The sequence below is a fragment of the Nesoenas mayeri genome, assembly GCF_963082525.1.
Source record: "Nesoenas mayeri genome assembly, chromosome: 2".
In the NCBI taxonomy this organism is placed as follows: Eukaryota; Metazoa; Chordata; class Aves; order Columbiformes; family Columbidae; genus Nesoenas; species Nesoenas mayeri.
In genome coordinates this window covers 145,907,651-145,923,563 of record NC_137543.1, presented here as the reverse complement: position 1 = coordinate 145,923,563, position 15,913 = coordinate 145,907,651, and the positions used below count along the sequence as shown (strand labels likewise).

The 15,913-nt window shown below is 39.9% G+C and overlaps 1 protein-coding gene across 1 annotated transcript in view; it reads right to left on the bottom strand.

The window, feature by feature from the left end:
• The window catches only part of GPR158 (G protein-coupled receptor 158), a gene marked incomplete at both ends in the record, with an annotated part of 192,890 nt that overhangs the window by 105,454 nt on the left and 71,523 nt on the right, over positions 1 to 15,913 (bottom strand). Inside the window, one exon of the mRNA XM_080340473.1 lies at positions 3,986 to 4,088. Coding sequence (XP_080196599.1) covers positions 3,986 to 4,088 — 103 coding nt within the window. The remainder of the gene's footprint in view (positions 1 to 3,985; positions 4,089 to 15,913) is intronic.

Here is a 15,913-nt window from a genome sequence, read left to right as displayed (position 1 = left end):
AGGATATGAGTTCACAACACAACAGCAAGCCTTTGCTTAGATATGTCTGGTGTCATGCTGTCTGCTGTATAAAAAGGATGACCATCAACTTCCACTGCTAGCTGATTATCTGGTGAATATCTTCTGGCTTTGAAATGATTCTCAATTACAGCTAATACAAGAAAGATTTAAAAAAAAATGATCTGCTTGAGATTTTACACAGGGTAATAAAGAATTATTTACAATCCCCATCTTTTTTTTTTCTCCTTGACAAAAAGAAAGAACTTTTTCCAGACCTTCTAAAAGAAGTTATTGGGATGGAACTGATCATGGTATTTACCACTGACTGGGAGCTTGCTTGTCCACCCCTGACTACATGTCCCAGAGCACTGCTGCCCCCTGCACAGGTGAACATTTCTGTCCTTTATGTCTGGCCCTGTCCCCTCACCACAACGTAACATCAATTCAAAGCACAGACGGTCCAAGCCAAGCACGAGGTTACTGCCCCTTACAGCACTGAGCCATGTCTTCTCCTATCTCAGCAGTTCTTTGGATTACTTCCTCCACTGAAAAAAATACGGTTTTCCTCCCCCAAAGATTTAGACACTGGTAAGATAGATTGATAAGAAACCAATTCTGCTCGATGTAAAGCAGCCGTGGGTTTAGCACTGACACAAATGAGATGGAAGCAAACGCTGAAAGGCTGACTGTGCTGCAGGAGTTCAAACTGAGGGTGAAGAAGGTATAAAAACGTACTGTCTTCAAGGAAAAAAAGAAAAGAAAAAAATGCAACAAAACAAACAAATAAACAAAGATAAAATGGAATGAGAAAAGAACAAAGACTTGGTGGAATTAATATGAAGTATAATAAGGAAAACGCCTGACAGCTGAAAAATACAACAAAAAGCTTAAATGCTTCAGCTATGTCCACTTTAAGACATCATTTTTTCCTAGGTCTTTCCTCTTCTATCCCAGTGTTATTTTTCTGTCTACCAGTCCATCTGTTTTTAAATGGTCTCCTGAGGGTAACTCTTCATCAGCTTTGGATCTCCTGAGCACACTCTGCTACACGAGGGGTGTCTCAACAGCTGCAGAGAACAGCACCACACACTGCCAAGCGCCAGGGCAGGGATCGCTGCCATCCCTAAGAAATTCATCCCAGACTTCAGTCAAAACTCAGCAGATGAACACAGCGAGCACAGAGCATACTGAGTGCTGAGCAGAACAAAAGACTTATTCTGCTCCTGTTCTGTTATAGTATAAATTAGGAACAACACCAGTAGCATCAGTGATGCTGCAGTAACTCAGTGTGTGTGAATGTAACCGGACCTGTCAGCTTCGATACCTGGTGGTCAGCCATGGTCACACCCCTCACCGCAGCAAGGGATCGCTGAAGCTCCTGACAGTCTTCATATGTACAAATAACTGGATGTGTGAGTTCTGTTGAAGAACCAAAGCTGAAGGGCAGGTGTGAAAAAAATTGAGTTCCTTTTGAACTGGAAACCCCTCTTGGGATGTATGTGATCAAAGCAAGATTAGAGACAGTAAAGTCCCATATCCAGACACAAGAGACACCTCTGGCACATGCACCTTTTTCTTAGGGCAGGTTCCACATCCAAACAGCAATGGCTGAGCAGAATCTCTGCAATACATGGATGACGCATTTGTAAAGAATGAACTTTTAGGTTGAACAAAACACCATTGTTCTACTAAGGATCTTTGAGGGCAAACCTGCTTACCCCATGAGGCAGAGAACATACGTGCTTTGGAGAAGGGCATTACAAAAATGTTAAAATGTATGTAGTCAGCAGTTAGTCTATTCTACCTATACACACAGTGCTAACTAAAAATGAGCCATTAGGAGAAAGTGCATAATCATGTATTCAAACACTTAGAGCTGAATGTAATTTGCATACATGAAATACATCTTTTTTCTGAAATCAATTTCTGTCGTCAAAAAAGACCCTTGAAGTGTGGCAATAACTGTGTCCCACTAGTACCCAGAGTCCTCATTAATGCAGAAAAAATAGTAAGATTTTACATATTTTGGCACTATCAGTTCTGAAGAACAAACTCAGCCTTGGGAGGTAAACGTTCTCCTACCTGGCTTCCTATTCTGTAAGGGAATAGCCGAAATGTCAGTCATGCAGCTGTAGTTAACCACATATTGCTGTGGGGCAGAATCCCAGTATCATTGAGAAATGCTCCCATTTCAAGACACAACACACTCGATCCAATTTTTCAATCCAGAGAAGTACAAAACTGGTCATGTTTTTCTATCTATCTACTTACTTATATCTCATCTTGAAACCTGTAAATCTTTTCTGCCTCTTTAGTTTCTTCCACTAGGATTACTTTCTAAATTATTAACATTTTACTTGGTTTCATCTCTTTTATGATCAAACTTCACCAACTTATCTCCAGAAAGAAATCTTCAGGTCATGTCATTTCTGTCAAAACTGCAGGATTCATGTCTAGAATTAGCATCATTTTAAACCTCCAAATACATACTACAGCCATTTTAACCACGTCATCTTTTCCTTTATTCTTTTTAAGGAATGCAGGTGGGTGACAGGGCCAAGTTCTCTTGAACCACTGGTTTTCTCCCCACTACTTCACAGCCATTTCCAGCCTCACAGTAGCTGCCTCACAGTTCACTTTTTGAAACCACCTCTAGAACTTTGCAGATCGAGCTGTTTCTGGATGAATCAAAGCAGTTCTTTATTACTGACTGTTTCAAACTCATGTTTATGTTGGCTCACAGTAACACATGCTCAAATCAAAGTGGCCCCAAATCATGTAATTACGCGCCCTAAAATATCAGCATTGCAAATCCTTTCATGAGACCAATTTCACTCTATGTTAGCTATTTAGAAGCTAAATATCCAATCTAAGATAGCTACATAGGCTCCTCCTTCTACAGGAGGTTATTTGCCATCCAAGGACAAATTCTGCCTTTCTAAAGGAGCAGAATTACCCTCCAGGGGAGCCAAGCTCTCGCTGCTGACTACAGTTGAAACCTATATACATACCAAGCATATACAGTTTAGACAGTTGATATGAGATAAAATGAATCTCATCCCTAATGATCTTAATGATGTTATGATCTCTAACCATACTATTTTTGTGTGTTCTGTGGCATTTGGTATGACAAAAATCTAAGAATTATTTTTTTATATGCTCATTCAAAGAGTTAAATCCTGACTGCACCTTAACTCACTGCACTGTAAGAAAACCCAAACATCATCCTTACTTTATCAAAAAATTCACAGAGCCCAGAGAAAAAAGCACAATCACAAGGCTGCCTTCTGTGACACTCTACAATATGAAAAGAGAAGGGAAACAAATACTCACTGGGTAAACTGTGGAACAAACACACTGTGCTACTTATGCTACATATATATAAAGGAGACATGATACAGATATATAGATATCCCTCATATATACATATATATGAGATATACTGAGTTAGGGGTAAGATACCTTGGCCAATCTATATGCAAAACAGATCAAATCAATAAAAAACAGATCAACTCATGACATAGATCAAATTATTTAATATCTCAGCAAGTATAAGAGTTTGGATGCTCCTTTGGATTCTCCTTTGCAAATGAATTAAAATGAAAGCAATTAAAACTTGCAGGAAAGCCAGAGGCTAGGACATTCTAGTTTGCCCTGACCATAGAGAAAATCATTAGATTCATTTTCTCAGTACTTGTGCTCAAGCACAGATGCCAGAAATCTCTGTTTCCTCACAGCAAGACTTCATGTTTTTAAAATTTATTTATAAATCAAATATTCTTCAAGTGGGTATGTTTTACAGGATCCTCAAGAGTATCATGAATGACAAACCAAAGGGCTAGAACTCCTTAAGTGATTATATAATCCGAGAGTTGCAAACCACTGCAATTTTACCGTATAACCCTGACGAGGATAAAAAGAAGCCCTGCATTATTAATGCTAGCTCTGTTTTTTCTTTTTTTTGAACTCAAGCGAAGGCACTTACTCTGAAAGCTGTTCACTGAGAAGATGCTGGGATGATAGAATCCAGCCTTGCAAATACATTTGTAGGCTCCGAGCACAAATCCAAGGCCTTTAATTGGCATGCACTGTGAGAAAGGAAAAAAAGAAAAATCATGCAGATGATCATACAATGAGAAAGTCAAAAGTACATTCAAGCACAAAAACATTACAAGACATTTTGAGCACACTTCTAAGAATAAACAGGCATCCCTTGCAGCCTGACAGCATTTTCTCAGCGACTTTTCCCATAGTCATATATCACTCCATTTTTTGCCTTGTTGCTCATCATCAGCAAACAGCAAAGGCAGCTACAATCAAGTCAAAACCGACCAAGTGCCAAATCTGATCATTATACTCCGGCCACAGGAGGGACATCGGACGGCTGTGTTTGGCTGTGTTTCTTCCTGAGGAGTTTCCAGCACTCTTCCCCGGCAGAGCAGGTGGGTTCAGATGGCTGCAGCTCACGCTATATGAGGGAGAACACGGACACCTGCAGCCAAACCACCAACCTTTGCTGCCGCTCTGGCAACCACGGAGTAGAGATTGACCCAACCAAAACAGAGGCAACAACTGGTTAGAGAAAATGGCTGCAGAACTAAGTCTGACCTAGGCGAAAGAGAGCAAACCTGCACCAATGGGATCCCCATACTTCTAAGCTCTCTTGTCCCTTTTTGGGGAAGTAACACGTGAAAAGGTTTTGGTTTAACTCAACTTCACTTTTGCTTAATTTTGACATGAGGATAGCCGCAGCAAATTTAATATAGTGACAGAACACATCCTGTCAGTCCATTTCTGTACAACAAATAGATTCTGCCTAGTACAGAGGGAAGAAACAGTGGGGCAATATAAAGGTAGAAACACCAGTAAAAGGATTTTCCCCCAGCATAGCTTATTTTACTTTATCAGATCAAAGCAGGCTACTGTACTAGACGCCTTTCCCATCAGTAAAGGTGTACCTATCGCAACATGCCTCCAGGAACAGGAATTAGACACTAGTAGTTCCTCACTGAGCAACAGAATGACTTAACTAAAATACCCTCTGTTCTCTCACTTCCTTGCATTTCACTTGCTTGTCACTGTCTGACTTTAGAACATGCTTCAGTCTCTAACTGCCTGTGACTGGGAGGAAGATGCAGAGGACAGGGTTTAGTAAAAAAGATCTTCAAAAATCAAATGCAAACCAAGAAAGGACAGTCTGCACTGACACTTCAGAAAAACTCAATTTTTTAATCTCAAATTTCAGCTTTGTGACATAATTCTGCCTGATGTTGGGAATGCCATTTTGCTTTTCTTTGCCTCAGTGCCCCAGATGGCATCGTCTTTTCTCACGCCCTTTCCCAATCTGACGTCTGTGCATGCAGAGCAGGTCTGCAAGTGCTATTGGAAAACAACTAATAAGCAGGAAACTAGCATGCAAGGACACTGAAAATTCATTCAGCCTTTGTATAAACATGAAAGCAAGAAAAAACAGGAAAGAGAAGGCACAAGTCATTTTTCTTCACACTTCATCTTCACCCTACAGAAACGTGACTGCTGACAAAGTGGAGGACGGAAGAAATCGAAGTGGGATGTGTGTGTGCAAGTCCAATGACAGCAAAACCTCTTCAGTCAAGCACAGAAAAGTAGATAAAGTAGTAAAAAGAACCTTTCAGGGGAAAATTCTCTTCTGCCTTTCTGGCTTCTTGCTGTGTAATGGGAAGGTACGTGCTGCTATAGAGACCACATTTTATGTTTGAAGGCAAAGAAGAAAAGATGTAGCTTCTACGGAAATCCGCAAACACCTCAGTAACCCCAGTACCATATCCATAGCCCATTCTCACTGAAAAAATTCTTCATACAAAATGTGCCACAGGCTCATGAAATCTATACTGCATTAAAATAAATCCTTTACTGATGATCCTTTCCCATACATTCAATATTCACACCAAATAAAAGTCTGTAAATTTTATTTTATTATTGCTGATGAGTCTAGAAATTGAAAGTGAACAAAATTTTTCAAACACTGTTATCTTTCCTTGGTCTAGGATATTATCCTTGTTTCCATTCTTTGGCAGCTGTAATGCACACCTTACAAACCATCTGTTGAATTCTGCTTCTTGCAGTCCACATAATCCCACATGGAAAGGAAGGAAGGAGAGGAGACAAATCAGGCCTAGGTCCCTCTAGATGCAGTTTCAAACTCTGAAATTCCACTGTGCTCAACTATGCATAGAAACAGAACGATTTACAGCCTGACTTTTTTTAAGAAATTGCAGTAGTGAGGCAGGGAAGAACACTAAATATCATGTGGTCAAAACCAGAGAAAACACTTTTCCTGGAAATAAAACATTCCTTTATTCTTACAAATAATTTAATAGTTAATATTACATTAATCAACAGTGGTAAATATCATGGCAAAAAAGGTAATAAATAAACAGAGTAAGAGTTTGCTTATGTACAGAAAGAGTTTAGCAAAGTCCAGATTTATCTCATCAAGTTTCTTTTATCAGATACAGACTTTTCCTGGCTGCCGGTGGGTGAATCCGCATAACACAGGGTGGGCACACACAAGCCACTTTTGTCCTTGCCTTGGCAAGTGGCCCCTGGTTCCAGTGACCCCAGCGGCACCCCAGAGCCTCAGCCAGCCCGGCAAAGCTGCCCCGGCTCAGCCGCGAGAGCCCACAGAGCAGCCACGAGCAGAGAGCGGAGTCCCTCAACAGACTGTGTAGACACAGCCAGTAAAACATTAATCTGCTGCCAAGTTACTTAAGATTTGATCCATATAGAACTTAGCACTGAAAAAAAAGTAGATGTGTGAAAAATATCCACCTCCTCACAAGCAAAAAAAAAAAGGAAGGATAAAACTGACCTGGTTTCAGATTTCATTATAAATGTGAAAGCGAAGCCGTGTGAATAAAACCACCATAATCCTGAGTAATTTTTCTTCATTAGGAGCCATCAGCTTTTTAAAAGTCATGCTTTATTTAATTCCTATGAACAGCTACCTTAGGTTAGACCAGAAGCTCCATTTATGCTTGTATCACGTCTCTTACGCGCCCAGTGGCAAGTGTCGAGGCAAACAGTGGAAGATGCGGATGGCCATGGGGTGAGCCTTCCTCTGATGTGCCTTTCCAGACATCACACTCCTAAAGGGAATTTGCATCGCTTTAACCTCCAGCCATTAGTACTTATAGATGGCTTGTTTACAATTTGGAACAGCTTTATCATAATCTTTGCGTCTGTATAATTCACACAGCACATTTATTCCAGCTGTTTGTTCCCTGGTTTGCAAGTTTATACTTTCAGCTTCACAACATTTGTATAATGTAGTGACTCCCAAGTTTAACATATTTAAAATTATGCAGTCAGCTCAAAAAATAAGATATTAAATTAATATTTATCTTGAAATTATTTCTAAATAAACAGGTCCTGAATAAACACAGATACATCATCTAAACCAGTTAAAAAACGTTGCATTGATTTAATTTTTATGCTGCTTGTTGTAAAGGATAAATTTGGAAAAATCTATTGCGATAAAGAATATATCTGCTGGGAAGAAAAGAAATCCTTCAAATAACCTGTGCAATTGTTTTGGAAGTCTGAGCCAAATCTCCTGGCATAAGAGAAGCAAAGCCCTTCATCAGATCTGATTAGCCAGAAATAAAGCGACCAAGTATTCAGCAGAAATACAAGGCTGGTGTTACATTCACAACAGAAAACAGAAGGGAAGAACAAGGCAAAAAGGACCTAGTAGTTTAAAAGAGAAAGCATGTGGCATCGTGTCCTACACGCAATTTAGAAATTTAGATAAACCACCAAATAAATCTGGCACATGGCATTCTGGAGCAGAGGGGTTAAAACAGTATTTCTAGAATTAACAAAGAAAATAAAAAGGACCAAAAATGCAGTCAGACTTTCAAGTTTTCCAAAGAGCTTCTTTCAAAAATCTGTATTTCTGCATGCAAAGAGCAATGGGGACATTTCCCTTGGCTAAAATCACCTCCTTGATCAAAGCACGGAATAAGAACAACGTCAAAGAGAAAAAACATAGCAAAAATAATACAAATAAGCCCACGTTTCTTTGCTCTAGTTTCTGGAAGCATGTAGGGAATTTACAGAAAATGCTACGTACAGAAGAGTTATTTTGTGCCAGGCACACGATGGCAGCTGGAGCAGCCTGGTGTCCTGCAAGACCCCGAGAGCTCCTTTCTGGTCCTGTTGATAATGTTGTCAAGCACACTCACTCATAAAAACACAGGGCGTTTCAAAAAGATGGACCCGATTTCAAAGCACTGTGATTTCAAATTGGGTCCATCTTTCTGAAACACCCTGTAAATGGAAGAAGATAAAAGTCAGAGTTAAGATTCTGCCTGCTGAAGTCAATGACAGCTCTGTCATTGAAAAGGTTTTTTACCTGTCATATTTGCTTATTTCATGTGTTTGCAGCCTCAGAAGCGAACAGTGGCCACATCCACATATCCAGGGTCCTGGTGTATCACCCGGCAGCTCGGGAGGCAGCGAGCCTCATAAGCTACTCATAAGTACTACTCATAAGTCACTACTACTCATAAGCTGCTTTTCTTCAGATAAAACATTTTCTTCCAAAAGGACAAGACAGGGCTGGCCACTCCATAATTTACACTGCAGGGTTACCTGGTAGGCCCCTGTAGCTTTTCTCCTCCCAAGTGCATCAGTGGAGTTGATTCTTAAGTTCTATTTTAAAATGTTTTTTCCAACACTAATGTAGTTATAATGACACTGAATTGTTTAAATTTTGAGTCCAACAAAGCACATTAACAGCTGATCTGATTCGGCCCAGAACAAAGGTAGTTGTCAGGAAAATATTTGTCTCAATAGTTTGAAGCTTTGCTAAAAACTCATCACTGCTTTTTAATGTGATTTTTCATTATGCTGGTCTTGTTAAGCTGTGAGACCAGATTAAATAGTGATGGTAAGGAGTCTCAGCTCATTCATACAGATAATTATAAGCTACATGTGACTATTAAAGTTAAAATATCTTAATTTTTATTAATCTCAGTCAAAACACTCAGAAAATTAAACAAGTTATTCACGTTTTGGTTTTTTGTTAGGATGTTTGTTACTGCTGACAAATCACAAGCAAAAAAGTTAATGTCAAATCATCTCCAGTTCCAGCAGGACAACACTCATTAAATATAAGAGATTGCAGAGTCTTTAACTTCTAATTAACCCTTTTGCAATGTGAACCATTTCAGTTCCCCAGTTGTATGTCTGAGAAACCCTAAAAGATTCCCTTCTGGATCTCCATCGCTCCCAAGATACCAACATTATCAGCATGATATGGGACAAACGTGACAAAAATTCGAGTGCTAGTGAAAAAATAAATTTGTGGAAATGGTGCCTTTTGCAAAGAAATGGAAAAGAGGAGATCAGAAATATATACAAATCACAGTACTTGCTTAGAAGACTGAGAGAGAGGAAGAAAGGCGATTTTTGCAGGATTTGAAAGCAGGTTACTGGGGAAGCGGGGTGGGTGATGCAGTAAAAAAACTGATCATCAGCTGCTGTCACACATCTGGGGAGTCCAAGGTCAGCTGATGATTATTACAGAAATCTTCAGAGGATTAGTAGCTTGGACACTCAAAGGTTCTCAGCAACTACAGTATTTAAAACACATTTTTCATTACTGCTAAAAATATCTGTGCAGACTACAATCAGGCTACTTAAAAAAAAAACCTTTATATGGCAGAGTGGAATTGTCATCGGTAACCTGAATATCATTTTAGAACAGAGTAAACTTCACTTATGATTAACATGCTAAACAACAAAATTACAATTACTTCTCTCAGCAATTACAGGGGAACCTGTTAACAGACACCAAAGGGACTGATAATTTTATAGCCATTAAATAATGCAGTGCGATTAATTTGAGGGCACTTTCTCAAGGCCAGATTTTCTTGGCTTTGAGCATAAAGTAAAACATTCTTTACTATTAGCACAGGTTAAACTGCATTTAGAGCAAAGTCTAATTAACTTCCTTAGTGTCTTACCTATATTAAAGAGAATTCTCTTCATAGTGCATCTCTACCCTTTTTTTCCTGTCACTAGGATAATTTTGTGCTTTACACATGGGCAATACTGGAAATACCAAACATTATCTGCAGACGACCTTCCAGAAGCTGTCAAGGAATATGCTGAAATACCCACAGGACTTTTACCTCTGGACGCCTGGTTCTGCCAACTACTTCTGCATTTATCTCTGACTTGGCAGCAAGTGTTGCAAAAGTTTGCCTGGAAAATGAGCCACACAGTAAGCCAGGGGATTAAGAAAACTTGCCAAAACCTGCAAGAATATAAGGCATTTCCAAAAACATTTGGTGAGAAGAAAAGCTGGATCTGTTCCTCATCCCCATGGAGGGTATAGTTGTGAGTAAAGGAGCACTCTTCTCACCTATACAAATTTTCCTGAACGATTAACAAACTAGCAGAATTTTGCAATGTATTAAAAAACAAACAAACAAATATTTTGTATTACTTATTGATGTTTATTTTTTTAACCAAGTTTTCACAGTTGGTTATTCACATTTTCTTCTACAGGCCTATAAGGAAACATAACAGTTACACTTTTTGGATAATAAATCAGAAACATAAGGTTATAACTAAAACAAATACAAAACATCAATACACTTAATAAATTAATATCTGTCTAGTTGCTTACTGCTTCTCATGTAGGATACCAAAAAGAGATCAGCAATGAGGGTATGCCTGATTTTTGCTCTGAACATTCGCTGCTTCTTGCAACCTCTATCAGCCTTGAGCAAAAAATGCCCTAGTTCTGAGTAGTAACTGTCCTATAGTTAAGCCCTCACTTCGAGGTCTAGGGTCAGGGGGCTGGTGATTCACCTCTCTATAGAGAGCCATCGTATTCTAGACAGACAACATGAAAATCTTTCCTCTGTTCTTCTGCTTCCCTTATCTCAAATCCAGATTCATACTTTTCATCCAAAGCCAATGCAGCCTTGATGACTCATATCTCACTCCTCCATTGCCTTCTGGAGCTGGAGAGTTTGGCCATGATTGTAAATTCCTTGGAAGGCTCCCTCTAAATTATCACTTTTGATATTTAATGACACTTCTCTCCGCCCATCATTATTTTTCCCTGAGGTTTGCACTTAATCCAACAAGGCTATTCCTGTGCCCCACTGATCATAAACCACTTTTCCCTGTTCTGCTTGACTGCTGTTGCCTGTGCAAGCTGAACTCTTCTTCTATACAAAGCTACGGCCAGCCTCAGTTTGATATTACAAAAGCCACCCATTATAATGATGTTCTCTGAAGCTCATGGTACAACACCAGCTTTGATATAGACCTATAAGAAGCATTCTTATTTTAACAGACTGAGAATAAACTCTTGTGTGTAGACATGTATACGAAAGCAAATATTCCCTTGTCCTGTTTCCAATAGAAAGCCCCTGTCTTAGAAAGTCGTCTTGTGTCCACAGAAATTTTAGGTGGGTGTCAGCAGAGCACATCACCCATGGGTCAACGGGTCCCAGATAACAATACAAACACCAAAATGAAGGTTAAGTTCAAATCTAAGCTGGAAGAATGAAATACTCTTTTAGTTTTAACGTGGTCAGTACTCTGCTTTCCCTCAGTTCAGCAATGCACCATTTTTGAGCCCAGATCCCAAATTCTGGAAGTTTGTATTCCTTCTCCTGGCAGAGTAACAAGTGATAATACTACTTTAAAAGCATGTGAATGCAAATTTGGAAGCCAGTTTCATAGGGATCATTAAGAACGTCAGAAAATCCAGCAAGTTTATCTGCACTGTAATTGTTTCCTCTTCAAATACTTTGAAGTACACAGTGGCAGAAGGGTAACACTAGAACACAGGAATCGAAGAGGCCTGCAGGCAGTAAGGTACCTACCACCCATCAATTCTATTTTATGAACTTGCATGAAAACAGGGACTACTGAATAACAAGCAACATAGTATATCCACTGGAGAGCAAGCAAGCTGGAGTTTTCTTGCTGTTATTCAGCAGCTGCCAGGAGCTGGTTCACAAAGCATAATGGACTGGATCTTTTCTGACATCGTTAAAATTAAACTGGAAATTGTTTTCTATTATTAATTATAGAAGCGTACCTCTTGTTCTCAGAGCTCTCAGAAATGGTGCAACAGCATCTGGTAGCAGTACACTGTAGACGTATAAACCTCAGCAGACAATATGATGCTTGGAAGAGTTTGCCTCAGACTCAACAAAACGTCAAGTTTACTTTCCATCTGACAGAGCAAACCCATTTTATTGGAAGCCCCTATAGAAATAGCATCAAAGACCTGCCAGCCTTAATGTGACGCATGCACCCTCGCTCCACATCACCTCACTTTTTAACTCTAACTTTGAAATGAGGTGAAGAGGTTGCAACACAGCTACCACTTCTATCAGCCTGTGAAGGAGGACAAATGAAGGCAGAACCAGGTCCTGTCGCACGTGCATAGATTTTAGGTGGTAGATATTATAAAGGTGACAATGGGAAAGGAAACAACTGTCAAATTAAGAGTGAAAATGTTTAGTTAGTAATTTCATTAACCTGCGGTTAACAGCATCAGATTTTGTTTCATATTTATAAATAAATAAATAATGCTCACCTGTCTTCCCGGGTTAACAATTCCACAACAATGACAACATGCAAAATTGATTCACTGTGATGTTTCGTATCACTGTTTTCCCCATCTGTCTTTCCTACTCTTATTCTGCTGCAAAATGCAACATCTTCGCAAGGACATGAGACTTGTGACCCACCTCCCCAGAAAGTCTCCCACCTCACCCCCAGGAACCACATTCGCTCCATTCGCCTCACTCCAACAGATTCCTGCTCCCAACGCTTATGAAGCAAGAGGTGAAAATCCAGGCATCAGCCTCCTCGGCAGTCTGAAGAGCTTTCCCAGTTCAATACATTGAGCAGCACTTTCCCAAATCTTCCAACAGCACAAATAGGACACAGATTGAGTCTTCCAAATTTCTGTTCTGAGACTTCTAAAATTCCATCTTGACCATTGACTTTGTTAAAAAACAAACCTCCTGAAGGTAATTTGTATTAGCATGTTTCTGTACGGTAAATGAATTACAAAGCAGCCAAGTTTGAAGACGAGAGTTTCTATTGAGTTTTCTCGGCTCTGAGGAAAACTCTCCAAGTACAGTCAGTGCCTCATAGTTTCCAGGAAGTTTATGGATTCTACATCCAAAAGTTGTAACCCTATAATATTGTGAATGCAATCCTGTATCATAACGATGTCCAAAAGTTTTTTTATATAGTTATCATATTATAGAATTGTATTCACTATATTATAGAAGTAAAGCTGCATGAACGGACCATGGCAGAAGCTTACAGTTGAAATCCTACTCCCACTCACATCAACCTTCCAGAGAGTCAGCTGCAGAAAACGCGATGAAAAGCCTAAAACCCAGAAGCAATCTTTCAAAGGTTAAAAAAAGTCATGAACACATGACAAAGCAAAGTGCTCTATATAAGCAGCACAGGAGCCTTGCCAACCTGCGGAGCCCGCACGCTCCCAGGTCAGGTTTGGAGGTTCTTGATAAGGTTTGAAATGCTCACAAGTTCATAGGCATCTACATGGTCACGCCAGGACAAACACTTGAGCAGACTGTCAATGTGACTTGCCTACTAACAATTCTTACCTGTCTCTCACTAGGAAGATGTTTCCTTTATTTAGCTACAGGCTTTTTTTTCGCTTGACTCGAAAACGATACATCTTTTTCTTATTTATGGACATCATGGGGGTGGGGGACTTTCTGTTTTGATGACACCTGTAAATCCTCAAAGCCTCTCAAGATGAGGCATTTCATAAAGCTTTGTACAATGAGAAGTGTTTTAATGAACTAGTACAAATACCAGGATATTCAGTCAGTATCTATCCATAAGGAAATATTGAAAGGAAAAAAAAAAAAAAGATAAAGAAAAAATAAAGGATCCTTGCTCTAAAAAGTAATGACTTGCTTGCTATAATGTAAATACTGTTAAAGTATTCCTGTAACATAGAGAAGGTTACCTGAGAATCTAAATTGTATTTAGATTTTGCTATAATGCTTTGCTATCCTTATTAGCTCATTTGAGACTGATACACTGTCTATAATTACTCTGACCTGTAAAATAAAAACTGTTAATATTGGCAGTGATGCTAGTACTGGCAGAGTAAGTTATAGACACTGAAGTTAATTATGTTCAGACTAAAGTAACTTTGGGAAACGTATTGGATACACTCAGCATTTGGCTACCTTTCAAATTACAATCTACTGTAAACGCAGAACTTCATTTCCCCAATGAACTTTTACAGGCTTCTGTTGCAACAACCAGCAGTTTTGTGAAGGAAAAGTTCCCTGGGTGGGGACCAGATGTAAAGAAGTGCGCAAGCAGTTAAACATCTCCACCTACAGAACACATCACAAGCGCCAGTGCCCCCTCATCTGCCTCCAGCCGTCACGCGTGAGGGAGGGACAGACGGGCATTTATACACTGCACCCCTGACACTTTTTCATGGAATCATAGAATAGTTTGGGTCGGAAGGGACTTCCAAAGCTCATCTAGTCCAACCCCACTGTAATGAGCAGGGACATCTTCAACCAGATCAGTTTGCTCAGAGCCCCATCCAGCCTGGCCTTGAATATCTCCAGGGATGGGGCATCTACCACCTCTCTGGGCAACCTGGGCCACTGTTTCACCACCCTCATTGTAAAAAGTTTCTTCCCCATGTCTAGCCTGAATTTCCCCTCCTTTAGTTTAAAACCATTACCCCTTATCCTACCACAACAGGCTCTGCTAAAAAGTCTGTCCGCATCTTTCTTATAAGTCACATTTAGGTACTGGAAGGCTGCTATAAGGTCTCCCCAGAGCCTTCTCCAGGCTGAACAGCCCCAACTCTCTCAGCCTGTCCTCACAGCAGAGCTGTTCCGTCCTTCTGATCAATTTTGTGGCCTCCTCTGGCCCCTCTCCAACTAGTCCATGTTTTTCCTGTGCTGAGGGCTCCAGAGCTGGACACAGGACTCCAGGTGAGGTCTCACCAGAGTGGAGCAGAGGGGCAGAATCACCTCCCTCGATCTGCTGGCCACGCTTCTTTTGATGCAGCCCAGGGTACGACTGGCCTTCTGGGCTGCAAGTGCACATTGCCAGCTCATGTCCAATCTCTCACCCACCAGTACCCTCAAGTCCTTCTCGGCAGGGCTGCTCTCAATCCCTTCAACCCCCAGCCTGGAGTGACACTGGGGTTGTCCCGACCCAGGTGCAGGACCTCGCATTTGGCCTCTTTTTTCTCATTAGAGTTTCCCCAGCTGCAAGACAGACTGAACACAGGAACATTACTTTCAACGGCACTCTTTAGCACCTTGCAAAATTTTACCCAGGTATTCATAGAAACTATTAGTATCCTGAAAACTGTCTCCCACCCTAAAGATATATTACAGGCTCCCCAGCCACAGCTCATAACTAACTCCTGTTACAAGACTCTGAAATAACTACAGAGAGTGGGGAAAAAAACAATACATCTCAATTTGCACTCATCTCTTAGCAAGTAAATAATACTGTTAATTTAAAATAATATATATGAATAGTATAAATTTACATAAATACTAACCACATAAATTTAATATAAAAAAAACCACATAACTCAGCCACCAAAGAAAGATGATTGCATCTAAACCTGCATTGAAAGTAACAGAAATAACAACTGGAGTGGATATTTAAGATCACCATCAGTTAGCTACAGCTAAAGCAACAATGTGTCTCTGAACTACAAGGAATTTAAAATACTTTACAGTAAAAGTTATCAGATCTATTATCGACATTAAAAACTAACACTTTTTTTACAAATTTTCATGTTGATTTTAGTAGCAACTCTATACTGCAATGTACTACAGCAGCCACTTTGCAACAT